The sequence below is a fragment of the Oncorhynchus mykiss genome, chromosome 2, assembly GCF_057628025.1.
Source record: "Oncorhynchus mykiss isolate SJ-2025 chromosome 2, ASM5762802v1, whole genome shotgun sequence".
Classification (NCBI taxonomy): domain Eukaryota; kingdom Metazoa; phylum Chordata; class Actinopteri; order Salmoniformes; family Salmonidae; genus Oncorhynchus; species Oncorhynchus mykiss.
Window position 1 is genome coordinate 27655531 of NC_143023.1, and position 14875 is coordinate 27670405.

The window sequence follows — 14875 nt, forward strand, 5'->3', positions numbered from 1 at the left end:
ATACATACATTGGAAAAACAAGAAAATGGTGCTGTCTGCTTTGCTTAATATAAGGAATGTTTATTATTTATACATTTACTTTTGATACTTAAGTATATTTAAAACCAAATACTTTTAGACTTTTACCCAGGTACTATTTTACTGGCTCACTTTCAATTTTACTTGAGTTACTTTCTATTAAGGTAGCTATACTTTTACTCAAATTTGACAATTGTGTACTCTTTCCACCACTGTCTCTCTGAAAGAAGTGTGCATTTGTGTTCCCTACCTCTATGGGTCCCACATGGAAGTCAATGGAGATCTGCTGCTCTCTGATCTCCTTCAGCGATGCCATGGCGATGCGGATGTCATCCAAGTCTTTGATTGGTCGGTTCAGTTTCTTTGCCGCCTCAGCCACTAACGTGAAGATGTTCTCCATATCTGTCCGGTACTTCCTGTTACAGTGCAGGCCATAGTCCACCATCCAGCTCTTAGTCTCCGCAGTCAGGGCCATCTTCAGGTCAACTGTTCAACAACAAATCAGATATTAGTCTGATAATAGTCAGATATTCATGCAGTGTTGAAAAAATGAAATAACAGTATTGCGAAATTCTACTAAGAACATGTGCAGTTATATTTGGCAGAGTTGTCTTGTGAGGTTAATGCAGGGGATTAGCAGCCAATTGCTTTGAAATAGCCCAAAATTTCACATAACGGGGAGAAAGTTGTAGAGAGATACAGGTCAGTCTACAGTTACCTATATATATATATATATATATATATATATTCCCACGGCTATGTACCTGTATAGAGGGCCAGTTCTCCTACAGTGACATATTCTACCTATGTAGTTAGCAAGAGCTCCCACAGTGATGTACTCTAACTGTATAGAGGGCCAGTTCTCCTACAGTGACGTATTCTACCTATGTAGTTGGCAAGAGCTCCCACAGTGATGTACTCTACCTGTATAGAGGGCCAGAGCTCCCACAGTGATGTACTCTACCTGTATAGAGGGTCAGAGCTCCCACAGTGATGTACTCTACCTGTATAGAGGGCCAGAGCTCCCACAGTGATGTACTCTACCTGTATAGAGGGCCAGAGCTCCCACAGTGATGTACTCTACCTGAATAGAGGGCCAGGGCTCCCACAGTGAGGTACTCTACCTGTATAGAGGACCAGAGCTCCCACAGTGATGTACTCTACCTGTATAGAGGGACAGAGCTCCCACAGTGATGTACTCTACCTGTATAGAGGGACAGAGCTCCCACAGTGATGTACTCTACCTGTATAGAGGGCCAGAGCTCCCACAGTGATGCACTCTACCTGTATAGAGGGCCAGAGCTCCCACAGTGATGTACTCTACCTGGATAGAGGGCTATAGCTCCTACAGTGATGTACTCTACCTGTATAGAGGGCCAGAGCTCCCACAGGGATGTACTCTGCCTGTATAGAGGGCCAGAGCTCCCACAGTGATGTACTCTAACTGTACAGAGGGCCAGAGCTCCCACAGTGATGTACTCTACCTGTATAGAGGGCCAGAGCTCCCACAGTGATGTACTCTACCTGGATAGAGGGCCATAGCTCCTACAGTGATGTACTCTACCTGTATAGAGGGCCAGAGCTTCCACAGGGATGTACTCTACCTGTATAGAGGGCCAGAGCTCCCACAGTGATGTACTCTACCTGTACAGAGGGCCAGAGCTCCCACAGTGATGTACTCTACCTGTATAGAGGGCCAGAGCTCCCACAGTGATGTACTCTACCTGGATAGAGGGCCATAGCTCCCACAGTGATGTACTCTACCTGGATAGAGGGCCAGAGCTCCCACAGTGATGTACTCTACCTGTATAGAGGGCCAGAGCTCCCACAGTGATGTACTCTACCTGTATAGAGGGCCAGAGCTCCCACAGTGATGTACTCTACCTGTACAGAGGGCCAGAGCTCCCACAGTGATGTACTCTACCTGTATAGAGGGCCAGAGCTCCCACAGTGATGTACTCTACCTGTATAGAGGGCCAGAGCTCCCACAGTGATGTACTCAGGCTCAGCGTTGATCTCCAGCTCCAGGTCTTTGTAGTAGAGGATCTGAGACTCAAACTCAGACAGCAGAGGGCTGCCCTGGCTGAACTTCTGGATGGTGTCCTCTCGCTCCTTCCTCCAGATGTGGTGGTAACGACTGAAGCGTTCCAGAGCATTCACCACCTCCTGGTTAACAACAACACAACAGCCAGCTCTTAAATGCACTTTCAATAAAGTTTGAATTTAACTGATTTGATTTAGATCTCCTTTTCACATCAACATCTTAGGGGATAGGTGTCAGTATCAAACACAAAATAGTTAGAATTTGACACACTAAGGTCAGAATGTTAGGAAAACAGGAGAAACAGACTTTTTATTTTTATTTTGTGTGTACACCTGTATGTACCTTCTTGGTAGAGTTGATGGAGGTGCTGAGCACAGACACCAGCTTGATGATCTCCTTGTTCTCAGACACACTCTTGTAGTAGTTCCTGGCCTGGAAAGGTATAGCCTGGATCACAGAGGCGGAGATGTCTGAGGTACTGCCATCAGCCAGGCTCCTGTAGGTGGTCTCTCCGTCCTCTGACTCACTGTCACTCTTGTCCTGTCTCAGAGCAGCCATGCCTCTCTCACTCATCTTCCTCTGTGTTGGCATGAACAGAATAATTCATGTTTGGTCTTTGTTTTAAGAAAAACTAAAACCTTAATCTCATGATTTGATTTGAAAGTGTTTTATATATAATTCCACACTATGATGTTGGAATAATATGAAAATGATAATTGTACGAGCTGTTTGAAAAGACTGCCTGACATTTCAGCCTGTTTTGGTGGGATGGAGTTTTGGCCTGACGATAACAGCTAGTTTCAGTTTTCCCCTCCCCACTCAGACCACACTCAGACAGTCCTACCAAATTATTGCTTGAGAAATAGCTCTTTGCTACGAAGCAATTTTTTCCCTTCTAATTGAAAACAATCACAGTAAGGTACTTAATTGTTACCCGGAAATTATTTGATATTGAAGCTTTAAGCCACGACAAGCCCACCTTGGAGATCCTCTCCTTGCTCCACTGGCCGACTCCTTTACTGACACTGACCACACTCTCCACAGCCCGGTTCAGAGCCTGCTGGACCTCATCCAGGGCTGGGACCATGGCGATGTTGGGTATGGACAGGGTCACACTGGTCCTGAAGATAGGCTGCTGACCACTGCCCTTCAGACGGCTGGGGGAATCACTCTCTGCTGTGGGTGGTGGGCCGATATTGAAGTAGTGAGAAATGGAATGGGAAACCCTCATGACGGCCCCACCTTACTCCAACATGGATAGGGTTGAGCTCAAAGGGTGGCACTTTGTGACAACTGCTAATGTAAAAGGGGCTTTATAAATACATTAGATTGATGGAACTTACTCAGGAAGTGCAGTAGTGAGGAGGCGTGGAGGCGTTTGCGGAGGGTCTCCAGGGTGTTGCGTGTGAGCCTCAGCAGGGCGTCCACGTTACGGTGGTTGAAGTGGGACAGAAGCTCTTCAGCCTCCTCCTCCATCACCTCTAGCAGGTCTTTCTTCTTCCTCCTCTTCACCAGGGGAGACGGGGGGCCTGTGATGCTCGCTGCCGTGGTGTTACGAGACAGCAGGTTGATGCGACCCTCTGACTTACCCTCCTCCCCTGGGAAGAGGCATGAACAGACGTGAATATACCTGCATGTACACAGGCACGCACACATTCTCATTTTCAGTCTGTAACAGTCAGTCTTTGTGCACCTGAACAACCATTTTGCTTTCCCTTGTATTTTGCTGACCCTGTTATCACTCTCCGTTTGCGTTTTGCGGCATCATGATTATCACAGTTAAAACTGTAGGTTACAGTACCTTCACTCTCCACTAGGTCCATATTAGTCCTGCTCTCCTCTAGCAGTTCCTCCTCCCCCTCCTTGTTCAGCTCAAACTCCAGCAGCATGTTGATGAGTTCGTTGGTTGCCTCCTCCACCAGGGAACTCTTGGCATGGAGACTCTGAGCTCCCTTTATACACAGCTCCTACCATGACATAACAGAATAAAGTACATTAGCCTATATCAGGGGTAGACAACCCTGTTCCTGGAGTGCTGCAGGTACTGCAGGATTTTGTTCCAACTAGGCACCCCAACCAGGTCGGTTAAATCAAATACATGAAGTACCTGCAACACTCCAGACCCAGGGTTGCTTACCCCTGGTCCTATATGCATAAAGACTGTGTTTCTACTGAACTAGTACTGAACTAAATATACTGTTTTGTCTGGTCAATGTTGTTATCACTGACGATGGGTGACTGTGTTACCATTACAGGCTGCTGATGATGCAATTATTATGCCTAACAAGCATGTATGTGTATAACACATGAGTAATACAGAGGGAATCTTTGTTTACCCTGGTGGTCTGAATGAACTCTTCACAGCTGAAAGGTTCCTCCAGGGGCAGAACCCACAGTGTGGCTCCACTCATCTCCTGCAGCACAGCGTCTATCCTGAACTCCACCAGGTCATTCACTCTGTCCATTAGCAGCTCCAGGTCCGCTGGACACACAGGTTACAGGTCAGAGGTCATGCACAGCACCACGGTGTCACCGGGGGTCACAAGGAAACAGCAGTTACAATCAGCTTTGCCCACTGGGACAGCAGATAACTTTTTCCAATGGGATATTTGACATGAGTTGATCAGGCACAATTAGCTGCGATCAAATGACGTCAAGGTTTCGGTGTACTTACTGTTCTGGTTATTGTGGTGAGATTGTTCTCCTGTTTTATAGTATGGTGCTATGACAGAGCACAGTACAGTGCTGACAATGTTAGATTGGACATGGTTACATACTGAGAGCACTGTTGATGCAGCTGAGGTATTTCTCGATGTTCAGTGAGGTCCAGTTGAGGGAGGTCAGGCCTGGCAGAATGGCTTCGTCTACCTTAGCAACATGAGGCATCACCAGTTGCCCAAAGGCACTCTGGATCTTAGCCCGGACCCTGGCGTTCTCCGTCAGAACCAGCTGTGGATGGGCGTCAGAAACAGAGAAATTAGTAATAACACTACTTAATACCTGCAGTTATAATGTCTTCACCCTTATAATGTCTTCTAATCATCGCATTAAGATTCTCCTGACTAAATACCAGCCCATAGGACTTTCTACTCAATTCAAAATGAATTGAAATGACAGCCCTTGTACTACTGCCATTGAGTGTATGTAAAGCTTTTTAAAGATACAGGATACAGTATCATACTCAATATGTGCCAGTTGATCAAAAGGCATCAAGGAAAACATAGAGTACCTGCAGCTTGTTGTAGTTCTTCTTGAGGGCATCTTGTTTCTGCTGTAAGATGGCTGCAAAGGGAGGAATCTCCAGCCTCATCCTGGTCATGCAGTCTGTCTCCCTAATCTGAGTCAGGATCTGAGGGTCAAAGTTGACAAACAGGTCCCCCGTATCGGGACATTTGACCAGCAAAGAGGCCTGGAGGCCCAGTCTGACCTCCTCGATCTGGGGAGTGGGAAAGAGTGAGATAGAGAAAGAGAGAGAAAGAGAGAGAGAGAGAGAGAGAGAGAGAGAGAGTATAATGGGTGCGTGCTGGTGGCAGGGAAGTCAGGCGCAGGAGAATTGAACTTGGTATAAACAGAGTTGTTTAATCAGTGCTTCACAAAATTCCAAAACCAAAATGACAAAATAATAAAAAGTGGGTACAAAACCCAACACACCATCACATAATACACAAACATACAATCAAACAATCTCCGACCCCAGACATGAGGGGAAACAGAGGGTTAAATACACAACATGTAATTGATGGGATTGGAACCAGGTGTGAAGGAAGACAAGACAAAACCAATGGAAAATGAAAAATGGATCCGTGATGGCTAGAAGGTCGGTGACGTCGACCGCCGAACACCGCCCGAACAAGGAGAGGGACTGGCTTTGGCAGAAGTCGTGACAGAGAGAGATGTAGCGGGAAAGAGAGAGAGAGAAATGGAGAGAGACAGCATGAGTGTGAGAGAGTGAGTGAGAGAGAGTGAGAGAGACCAGAGAGAGGGAGAGAGCAAGCGAGAGAGCGCGAGAGAGAGAGAGAGACGGAGAGAGAGAGCAAGAGAGCGTATGAGTCATATGAGTCATCTACAGTATGTCTGTGGGAAATCAACAAGTCAATCAAAAGTAATATCAGTCTTGCCAACTACGACAGCACAGATCTGGGACCAGGCTACAGATAAGGTACAGATAAGCATTAATAACAGTAACAGTTAACGCTGCTATGCTTCTGGAGTATTGGTCCTGCCAGTACACCAGAGACCGTATCAAGAGTCTCAGAGTAGGAATGCTGATTAAGTTTTGCCTTTAAGATCACAATAAATAAGACAACCAGGAGGGGCCCTGTCTCACCTGCTTCATCCATCCACTGTGGTAGAGCATCTCAAACTCTAGCAGCACTCTGGCCACCCTGTTGTAGTTCCTGATGATGCGTTTGGCCTCGGGTGTAGCCAGCACCCCAGGGGATTCCTGAAACAGATCCATGGGTTCCTGGATCCTCCGGTACAGCTGGCGGGCCCACAGGATCTTACCGGCTACCGGGGGCAGGTCCCGGCCAATGGGGGGATCCATCTTCTGCTTGGTGTAGTTACGGGACACCATCTCTATGTCTCTCCCATAGTTCTGAAGGATCTGCTGGTACTTCTCATCGATGCCCAGGTCTGGGATGCCCAGTCTTAGTGATGTAAGGGGAGATTTTGATATCAAATGAAGAATGAATGAAATGGCTGTTAAATGGACTGAAATTAATTAAAGGTTAGTTTGAAATAGAGGTGGATTGAAATAACGGTACCTTTCACATTTCTTCAGTACATTCAAAGCCCTCTCTGTGTTTTGAATGTTATCGAATGTGTTATCCATGAAGGTCTTCAGCTGATTCTGAAAGCAAATGAACACAACAAACAATTGTGCAAGTAAATTATGAGATTAATCAGAAGTGTTTTGTTATGATTTACCGGTAAGTTTGCTATTAAATGTGGACTTACATGCAAGGCAGCGGTATTTTTACAAAACTCATCATAGTCCTGATCAAAGTCTGTTCTTCTCTGATCAAGGAAACTGTATTGCTTTTTCTTTATGCTCAATACAATGCTCTGAAAATAAAAGGCAGACAGGTTATTTTTCATTATTTCCAAAGCTCTAGAGGCTTTTGATCATTTCTTGTGTCTGTATTCATTCCAACCAAAGCCAAAAGACTGTCAACAACGTTTCCGTTGAATGTTGTGAGACTGTTGGGTTTAATTTAATTTTAATCAGAGTAGTAGGCCACATAATATAGAATGTAGAATGATGATTGACATGCAGCTTCTGGCTGGACACCATCCCTATTTAAAGATCCTCCATCTACAATGGCAGGGATGAACAGCAGTGTATAAAATAGCAGTAATTTCTCCAATGAGCAGCTTACCATGAAATATGTATATCCTGGCTCCTGTGAACAAACTGTCAATCTTCACAAAAGGCCATCAGGACTAAGTAATTAATGGATCAGCTTCTGCTCATTAAAACTAATGCTGTTCAACGCAATCCAATAAATTGAGGACACGTTTTGTGATGAGTAACAAATATGACTTTTTACTTTGTGAAATGGCTCCTGATCATTACAGTCAGGAGTTTAGTTGGCTATATGCTTGATAGAGTTGATGATAAGGCATGTACTGACGGACAAAAACAAGGACAAAAAAAAACTATGTGGCAAAAGTTACCTCCCATGTCCCCTGCATTTCTGCAGTCTGTCCAGCGGAAGCAATAGAAAGAGCAGAACTAACATTACTACAGTTGCAAGGAAAAACATCTAAAAAGGTAACGTGTAAAAAGGTAACGTGTAAAAAGGGTAACATCTAAAAAAGGTAACGAGTAAAAAGTTCAGATGTAAAAAGGTAACGTGTAAAAAGGTAAAATGTAAAAAGGGTAACATGTAAAAAGGTAACGTGTAAAAAGGTAACGTGTAAAAAGGTAACGTGTAAAAAGTTAAGATGTAAAAAGGTAACGTGTAAAAAGGTAACATGTAAAAAGGGTAACGTGTAAAAAGGTAACGTGTAAAAAGTGAACATGTAAAAAGCTAACATCTAAAAAGCTAACGTGTAAAAAGGTAACGTGTAAAAAGGTAACGTCTAAAAAGCTAACATCTAAAAAGCTAACGTCTAAAAAGGTAACATGTAAAACGGTAACGTCTAAAAAGCTAACGTCTAAAAGGCTAACGTCTAAAAAGCTAACGTGTAAAAAGGTAACGTCTAAAAAGGTAGCGTGTAAAAAGCTAACGTCTAAAAAGCTAACGTGTAAAAAGGTAACGTGTAAAAAGGTAACGTGTAAAAAGGTAACGTCTAAAAAGCTAACATCTAAAAAGCTAACGTCTAAAAAGGTAACATGTAAAAAGGTAACGTCTAAAAAGCTAACGTCTAAAAGGCTAACGTCTAAAAAGCTAACGTGTAAAAAGGTCACGTCTAAAAAGGTAACGTGTAAAAAGGCAACGTGTAAAAAGGTAGCATCAAAAAAGGCAACATCTAAAAAGGTAACGTCTAAAAGGTAACGTCTAAAAGGTAACGTCTAAAAATGTAATTGATTTACAAAAATGATTTAAAAAGTTATGTCTAAAAGGGTAACTAACGTCTACAAAGTACTCTAATCTCCAGACTGTGTACCTGAAACGTGGTTGCCATAGTCTCCAGGCCTTCTATCTTGGAGTCCTGTAGGGCTGAGTAGGTAGTGATGGTGCTGAACATGTTGAGGATCTTGTAGATGCGTCGTTGGAACGTCTCAAACTTCCCAAAGATGTACATCTCACTGAAATCAAACTGCCTCTCGGAGGGACTCTGCTCCAGCTTCTTCTTGGTCTTGTGGAAGCACTTCTGGTACTCCTATAATGAGATAGATGGGATCCAGATGAAAAGTAATTGGAGGAGCATGGAAAGGAAGTTATACTGTTAAATAGTTCATTTGTGAGAAGTGTGTAAAGGATGTGACGGTATTACACTAGAGATAATAAATTATTTATAGATTAAAGCTCTAAAGGGCCTGTACTTTCAAAACTGACATTTGTTTGTACCTTGATTTAACACAGTATTTGAAATGATCTGGTTAAAGTGTGTTGAACAAGTACTTGGTATATGAAAGCAGTACCTGGTTTAAGTGGATAGCAGCTTTCAGTTTCTCAGCTACAACACCCTGAGGCTGGTCCCATATGGACGCAGACCCGTTGTTGGTGATGTAAGTCTTACATGCTGTAATCATCTGGTTGGTAACCTAAGACATGGAGATACAGAATAAAAAAGGATACATTTTGCGTGCCTCTCTAATAAGCAACCTCGATGGGATGACTGGTTAACAGGCTTGGAAGGAAAGTAGACAGCACTTCAGCTAACATGAGACCAGGTGGTGAGGCCAAATGCACCATGAACATCAAAGAAGAATTGGCCATATTCATTTCAAAACCCTTCTAATGAGGAAATGTAATACATTTGCCAGCTTTTAGAAGATTTACAGTCACCTAGTCTTCTTGGTGGTTAAATACAGTATCATAGCAATAATGACCTTGACAAACAGGGAGGTGATCTTCTCTGAGGTGTTGTAGTAGCGAGAAATCCTGTGGATCATCCGGATGGCGTTGATCAGGCCTGGAATGGCCTCTACCATCGACACCTGCGTTCATTTAGCATACAATACAATCATACAATGATGAGTTTTCAAATCCATTAAGATCGATATACAGTTGAAGTTGGAAGTTTACATACACCTTAGCCAAATACATTTAAACTCAGTTTTTCACAATTCCTGACATTTAATCAGAGTAAAAATTCCCTGTCTTAGGTCAGTTAGGATCACCACTTTATTTTAAGAATGTGTCAGATTAAATTTATTTCATCACATTCCCAGTGTGTCAGAAGTTTACATACACTCAATTAGTATTTGGTAGCATTGCCTTTAAATTGTTTAACTTGGGACAAACGTTTCGGGTAGCCTTCCACAAGCTTCCCACAATGAGTTGGGTGAATTTTGGCCCACTCTTCCTGACAGACCTGGTGTAACTGAGTCAGGTTTGTAGGCCTCCTTGCTCTCACACGCTTTTTCAGTTCTGCTCACACATTTTCTATAGGATTGAGGTCAGGGCTTTGGGATGGCCTCTTCAATACCTCGACTTTGTTGTTCTTAAGCCATTTTGAGAATGCTTGGGGTCGTTGTCTATTTGTAAGACCCATTTGCGACCAAGCTTTAACTTCCAGACTGATGTCTTGAGATGTTGCTTCAATATATCCACATAATGTTCCTCCCTCATGATGCCATCTATTTTGTGAAGTGCACCAGGCCCTCCTGCAGCAAAGCACCCCCACAACATGATGCTGTCACGCCCGTGCTTCACGGTTGGGATGGTGTTCTTCGGCTTGCAAGCATCACCCTTTTTCCTCCAAACATAACAATGGTCATTGTAGCCAAACAGCTCTATTTTGTTTCATCAGACCAGAGGACATTTCTCCAAAAAGTACAATCTTTGTCCCTATGTGCAGTTGCAAACCGTAGTCTGGCTTTTTTATTGTGGTTTTGGAGCAGTGGCTTCTTCCTTGCTGAGTGGCCTTTCAGGTTATGTCGATATAGGACTCGTTTTACTGTGGATATAGATTATTTTGTACCTGTTTCCTCCAGCATCTTCACAAGGTCCTTTGCTGTTGTTCTGGGATTGATTTGCACTTTTCACAACAAAGTACGTTCATCTCTAGGAGACAGAACGAGTCTCCTTCCTGAGCGGTATGACAGTGGCGTGGTCCCATGGTGTTTATACTTGCGTACTATTGTTTGTACAGATGAACGTGGTACCTTCAGGCGTTTGGAAATTGCTCCCAAGAATGAATCAGACTTGTGGAGGGCTACAATTATTTTTCTGATGTCATGGCTGATATCTTTGGATTTTCCCATGATGTCAAGCAAAGAGACACTGAGTTTGAAGGTAGGCATTGAAATACATCCACAGGTACACCTCCAATTTACTCAAATGATGTGAATTAGCCAATCAGAAGCTTCTAAAGCCATGACATCATTTTATGGAATTTTCCAAGCTGTTTAAAGGCACAGTCAACTTAGTGTATGTAAACTTCTGACCCACTGGAATTGTGATTCAGTGAATTATAAGTGAAATAATCAGTCTGTAAACAATTGTTGGAAAAATGACTTGTTTCATGCACAAAGTAGATGTCATAACCGACTTGCCAAAACTATAGTTTGTTAACAAGAAATTTGTGGAGTGGTTGAAAACGAGTTTTAATAACTCCAACCTAAGTGAATGTAAACTTCCGACTTCAACTGTACATAGTAGACCGGTTTCGCAGATTAAACCTAGTCCTGGACTACAGGGTTTTTAATTGAGAGTGCTTCTTAGTCCAGGATTAGGCATTATCTGTGTCCGGGAAACTGGAAAACTATGTAAATCTGTAGTTAGTAAATCTTAGAGGAAGATATTGAAAACTGTATACAATATTAGTCTCTCACAGGGTCACTGTTGTAGAGCGGGTCACAGAACTTCTCCAGAGTGTAGAGGTACTTCACATTGTCCTTGGCCTCGTTGGCGGAGTCAGTGATCCTGGTGTCCAGCTCTCGCCAGGACTGGTGGGACAGATACAGTCATCAAACATGCACTGTACCTATTCTGCTACAGTTATACAGGAAACACCAACTGAATTCAGGTATGAGAGCCATGTACACTAAGCATAGAGGAGTGCTTTATTTTTATGTTTTAATGTTTTAATGTGACTGACTCCCACGAACGAGTCTCACGTAGCAAAAATCGAAATTGAGATTTTAACATTTTATTAGCAGGCCTTTAACATCTACTCCTGTGTTACGGAGGACAGGGTGTAACAGCTTGCTCACCTTGATGAGTTTTGACTTGGCCATCATGAGAACGCCCAGGACCGCCTTGACATCGGGGCTCTTCAGCTGGTCCAGGAGGTAGTTGAAGCGGGACATGCGTTTCTTCCAGTGGTCCAGCTCGGCCCGCGGCCCCAGGTCATCTGCCTCCTTCCTCAGCTGGTCACTCTCCGCCAGCACCTGGATACAACACAATCACAACTGATTGGGGAATGCAATATCTGTCAATTGTATTAGATGTGGTGGATCTTGATGTAATTTCCCCTGAGTGGATAAATAAAGTTGTATTGTATTTACTATATTGAACACACACCTCCACCCACAATTAAATAGGTCCATGGAGGACAAAGGTGTGCTATTGAGGTTCAATCTATTTTACCCGTTCAATCTGTTTGATCCACACTTTCATACAGGCCTCTATCTTCTCTGTTGCCTCTGCGCTGTTAGCCACAGCAATGTAGTCAGACGGGCCTTTCAGTGTCTTCAGGTCAAATTCGTCACACACTTTTAGATTCACCTAAATGAAACGATTAATGATATCAATTGTATATCCATATATTTGTAATTGCAAAATTACATTTGTTTGTTTTGATAAGCATGTGTGTGTATTTGATTATTTGTTATTTAAATACTTATTTTCTGCATATTTGAGTATTTTCAAATACTGTGGCCTGAATAAACTACATATATTGAAAGTATTTTCATTTTTTTCCCTATAAATAGCATACTTTTTGAAAGTATTTGAAAATACTGATTTCACATACAATTTTCAAATACCTGGGTTAAATACATGGGAGTGTATTTGAGTCAGTGTATTTGAGTTTTCCAAATACATTCCAATATTCAACTACTTGTCTTTTCAAATAAAACACATCTGAATAAGTACTTTGAAATGCATGTGAAAGTAATTAAGATATTTGAAATAGTATTTGAAGCCAGGTCGTTTGAGCTTGCACGTCACCTACCTTCTCCTGCAGGCTCTCCTGCGCCCCGGCCAACACAGACACAAAGCTGTCCAGTGAGCTGATGAAGTTCTGTTTAACTGACTGGGCCTGTGGGCTGGCCAGCTCTCCCCAGCCATGGTCCATCTTCTTCAGGCTGGGTATGAAGATCTCAGACAGCAGCTGCTCCACACTTTTAAGCAAGCCTACCTCTGTGGTGTCCAGCATGTTGAAATTCACCTCCTACCAGGGCCATAGAACTTTAGATAGACATGACCACACAGTAGGCCAGGGGATGACACCATTTTAGAAGCAAAGATTAGGCTGACGTGTCATACTGTTACTAATATTGTTTGCCTGAATGCAAGGGTAAATAGTGTTATGAATGATAAGAGCATTGTTATACGAACATTGTTTAAGCCCTTAGACATCTAAATATTGATAAAATGTATAATGCCAACTATGTGTTGGATCAGGGTTCTCCAACCCAGTTCCTGGAAAGCTACCATCCAGTAGGTTTTCAATCCATCCCCAGTTGTAACTAACCTAATTCAGGCCATCAACCAGCTAACTATTAGATTCAGGTGTGCTAGATTAGGGTTGGAGTGAAAACCTAAAGGACGGTAGCTCGCCAGGAACAGGGTTGGAGAGCCTTGTGTTGGTAAGATAGTAAGGTGGAGACTCACCCTGTGCACATTCTCAGAGGTGATAGCCTTGGAGGGGTTGGCTCTTGTGAAGAACACACAGACACCAGTCAGAGCCACATCTTTGCCCTCAGTGACAAACACCTTGGCCTTCTTACTCCGGTTGGGGGCCAAGACAGCTGCTGCTGCTGCTGCTGCTGCTGCTAGGGAGACAAACAAAGCAGTTACCCAATACCCACTATATCATCTTTATGACAGGAAGAAGGGTAAGATACATGAATCTAACTGTTCGCAAGATTCAACCTCTTTGAGCTGTAACTCTACTATTAACTGTGTTATTACTCTGCTATTATTATATTCCCCTTTTATTTCCCTTTATTGCCAATCATCTCACCTGCTTCAGCTGGCTCCACATCCTGATAGTAGAACATGATATGAGGAAGTCCCTGAGCCACAAAGAACTGCTCCATGCGCTCAATCTATGGGAGACAGGTTCATCACAATCACCGTTCCCACAATTAATTTACTTTTACTTGATTCAATCGCTTTTGCACAAGTTATTACAATACAGGTAGTCTTGAAATGTAGAAACAAATGTTGCATCCGCAAGCAGTGGCCAGCTACTCAACAGTCTGTCACAAGGGACCACAGTACAGGGGATTGACGGAGGTGGAGCGGTGATGAAGTGTTATGCCCTACCTGAGTTCCCTCCAGAATGGCATCCTCCACGTCAGCCTTCTCCAGGCCCAGGCAGGAAGCCACGATGCTGAGGACGTAGTCATGTCTGCCATCCAGCTGAGCTCGCTTAGCCTCACGCTCCTCTTTCAGCTTTTGCTGCAAACAGAGAGACAGAGAGAGGCATCATCAAGTCAACCCCAGTACAGACTCAAACTGGACGGATTGCTTCGACAAGAGGCGGAACCAAATTCTGATTAATATTTCAGCCCGGAAACAATTCAAGTAATTCAAATCATAATGAATGCATACAACAGAGTCATTCACACATACTTTGAATGCAACAATCTCGCTGTTAGATATGAGATAGGATTGAGGCTCCCTTTTGCTCCTTCTAGACTTTGAGTCAGCCATTGTTCAAAAGGTTCACAGAATGACAATCACTTTCACATGTCAGCCAAGACAGCAGAATTCAGGATACTTGCAGACTCCATTGAAGAAATATCAGAAACAAATATTCAATATATACTGCAGCTTTGTTATTAACAGTAAAATCCATGAAAAAACTGAAAAAACAGCAAAACCCCACACAAAGAAGTGAAAATGAAAGTGATAGCCTATTCCTTCATGGAAATCTCTTGAACTGTGATCTCTGATAAAAACATTTTCCATATACTGTAGACTTTTTAGCTATGCCTCTTTCTCTGTCTTCTATACCACTCCT

The 14875-nt window shown here is 43.1% G+C and overlaps 1 protein-coding gene across 1 annotated transcript in view; it reads right to left on the reverse strand.

Annotated features, from left to right (window-relative positions):
* The window catches only part of LOC110534614 (dynein axonemal heavy chain 5-like), a 55708-nt gene extending 42648 nt beyond the window's left edge, over positions 1–13060 (reverse strand). Inside the window, exons 1-19 of the mRNA XM_090214993.1 lie at positions 12857–13060; positions 12271–12408; positions 11895–12071; positions 11514–11627; positions 9567–9674; positions 9156–9278; positions 8678–8893; positions 7022–7129; positions 6829–6914; positions 6390–6711; positions 5292–5498; positions 4840–5011; positions 4399–4544; positions 3859–4029; positions 3406–3655; positions 3042–3235; positions 2405–2641; positions 1983–2184; positions 269–504 (exon numbers count right to left, since the gene is read on the reverse strand). Of these exons, the coding sequence (XP_090071119.1) occupies positions 269–504; positions 1983–2184; positions 2405–2641; positions 3042–3235; positions 3406–3655; positions 3859–4029; positions 4399–4544; positions 4840–5011; positions 5292–5498; positions 6390–6711; positions 6829–6914; positions 7022–7129; positions 8678–8893; positions 9156–9278; positions 9567–9674; positions 11514–11627; positions 11895–12071; positions 12271–12408; positions 12857–13060 (3411 nt within the window). The remainder of the gene's footprint in view (positions 1–268; positions 505–1982; positions 2185–2404; positions 2642–3041; positions 3236–3405; positions 3656–3858; positions 4030–4398; positions 4545–4839; positions 5012–5291; positions 5499–6389; positions 6712–6828; positions 6915–7021; positions 7130–8677; positions 8894–9155; positions 9279–9566; positions 9675–11513; positions 11628–11894; positions 12072–12270; positions 12409–12856) is intronic.
* Between the last annotated feature and the right edge of the window lie 1815 nt (positions 13061–14875).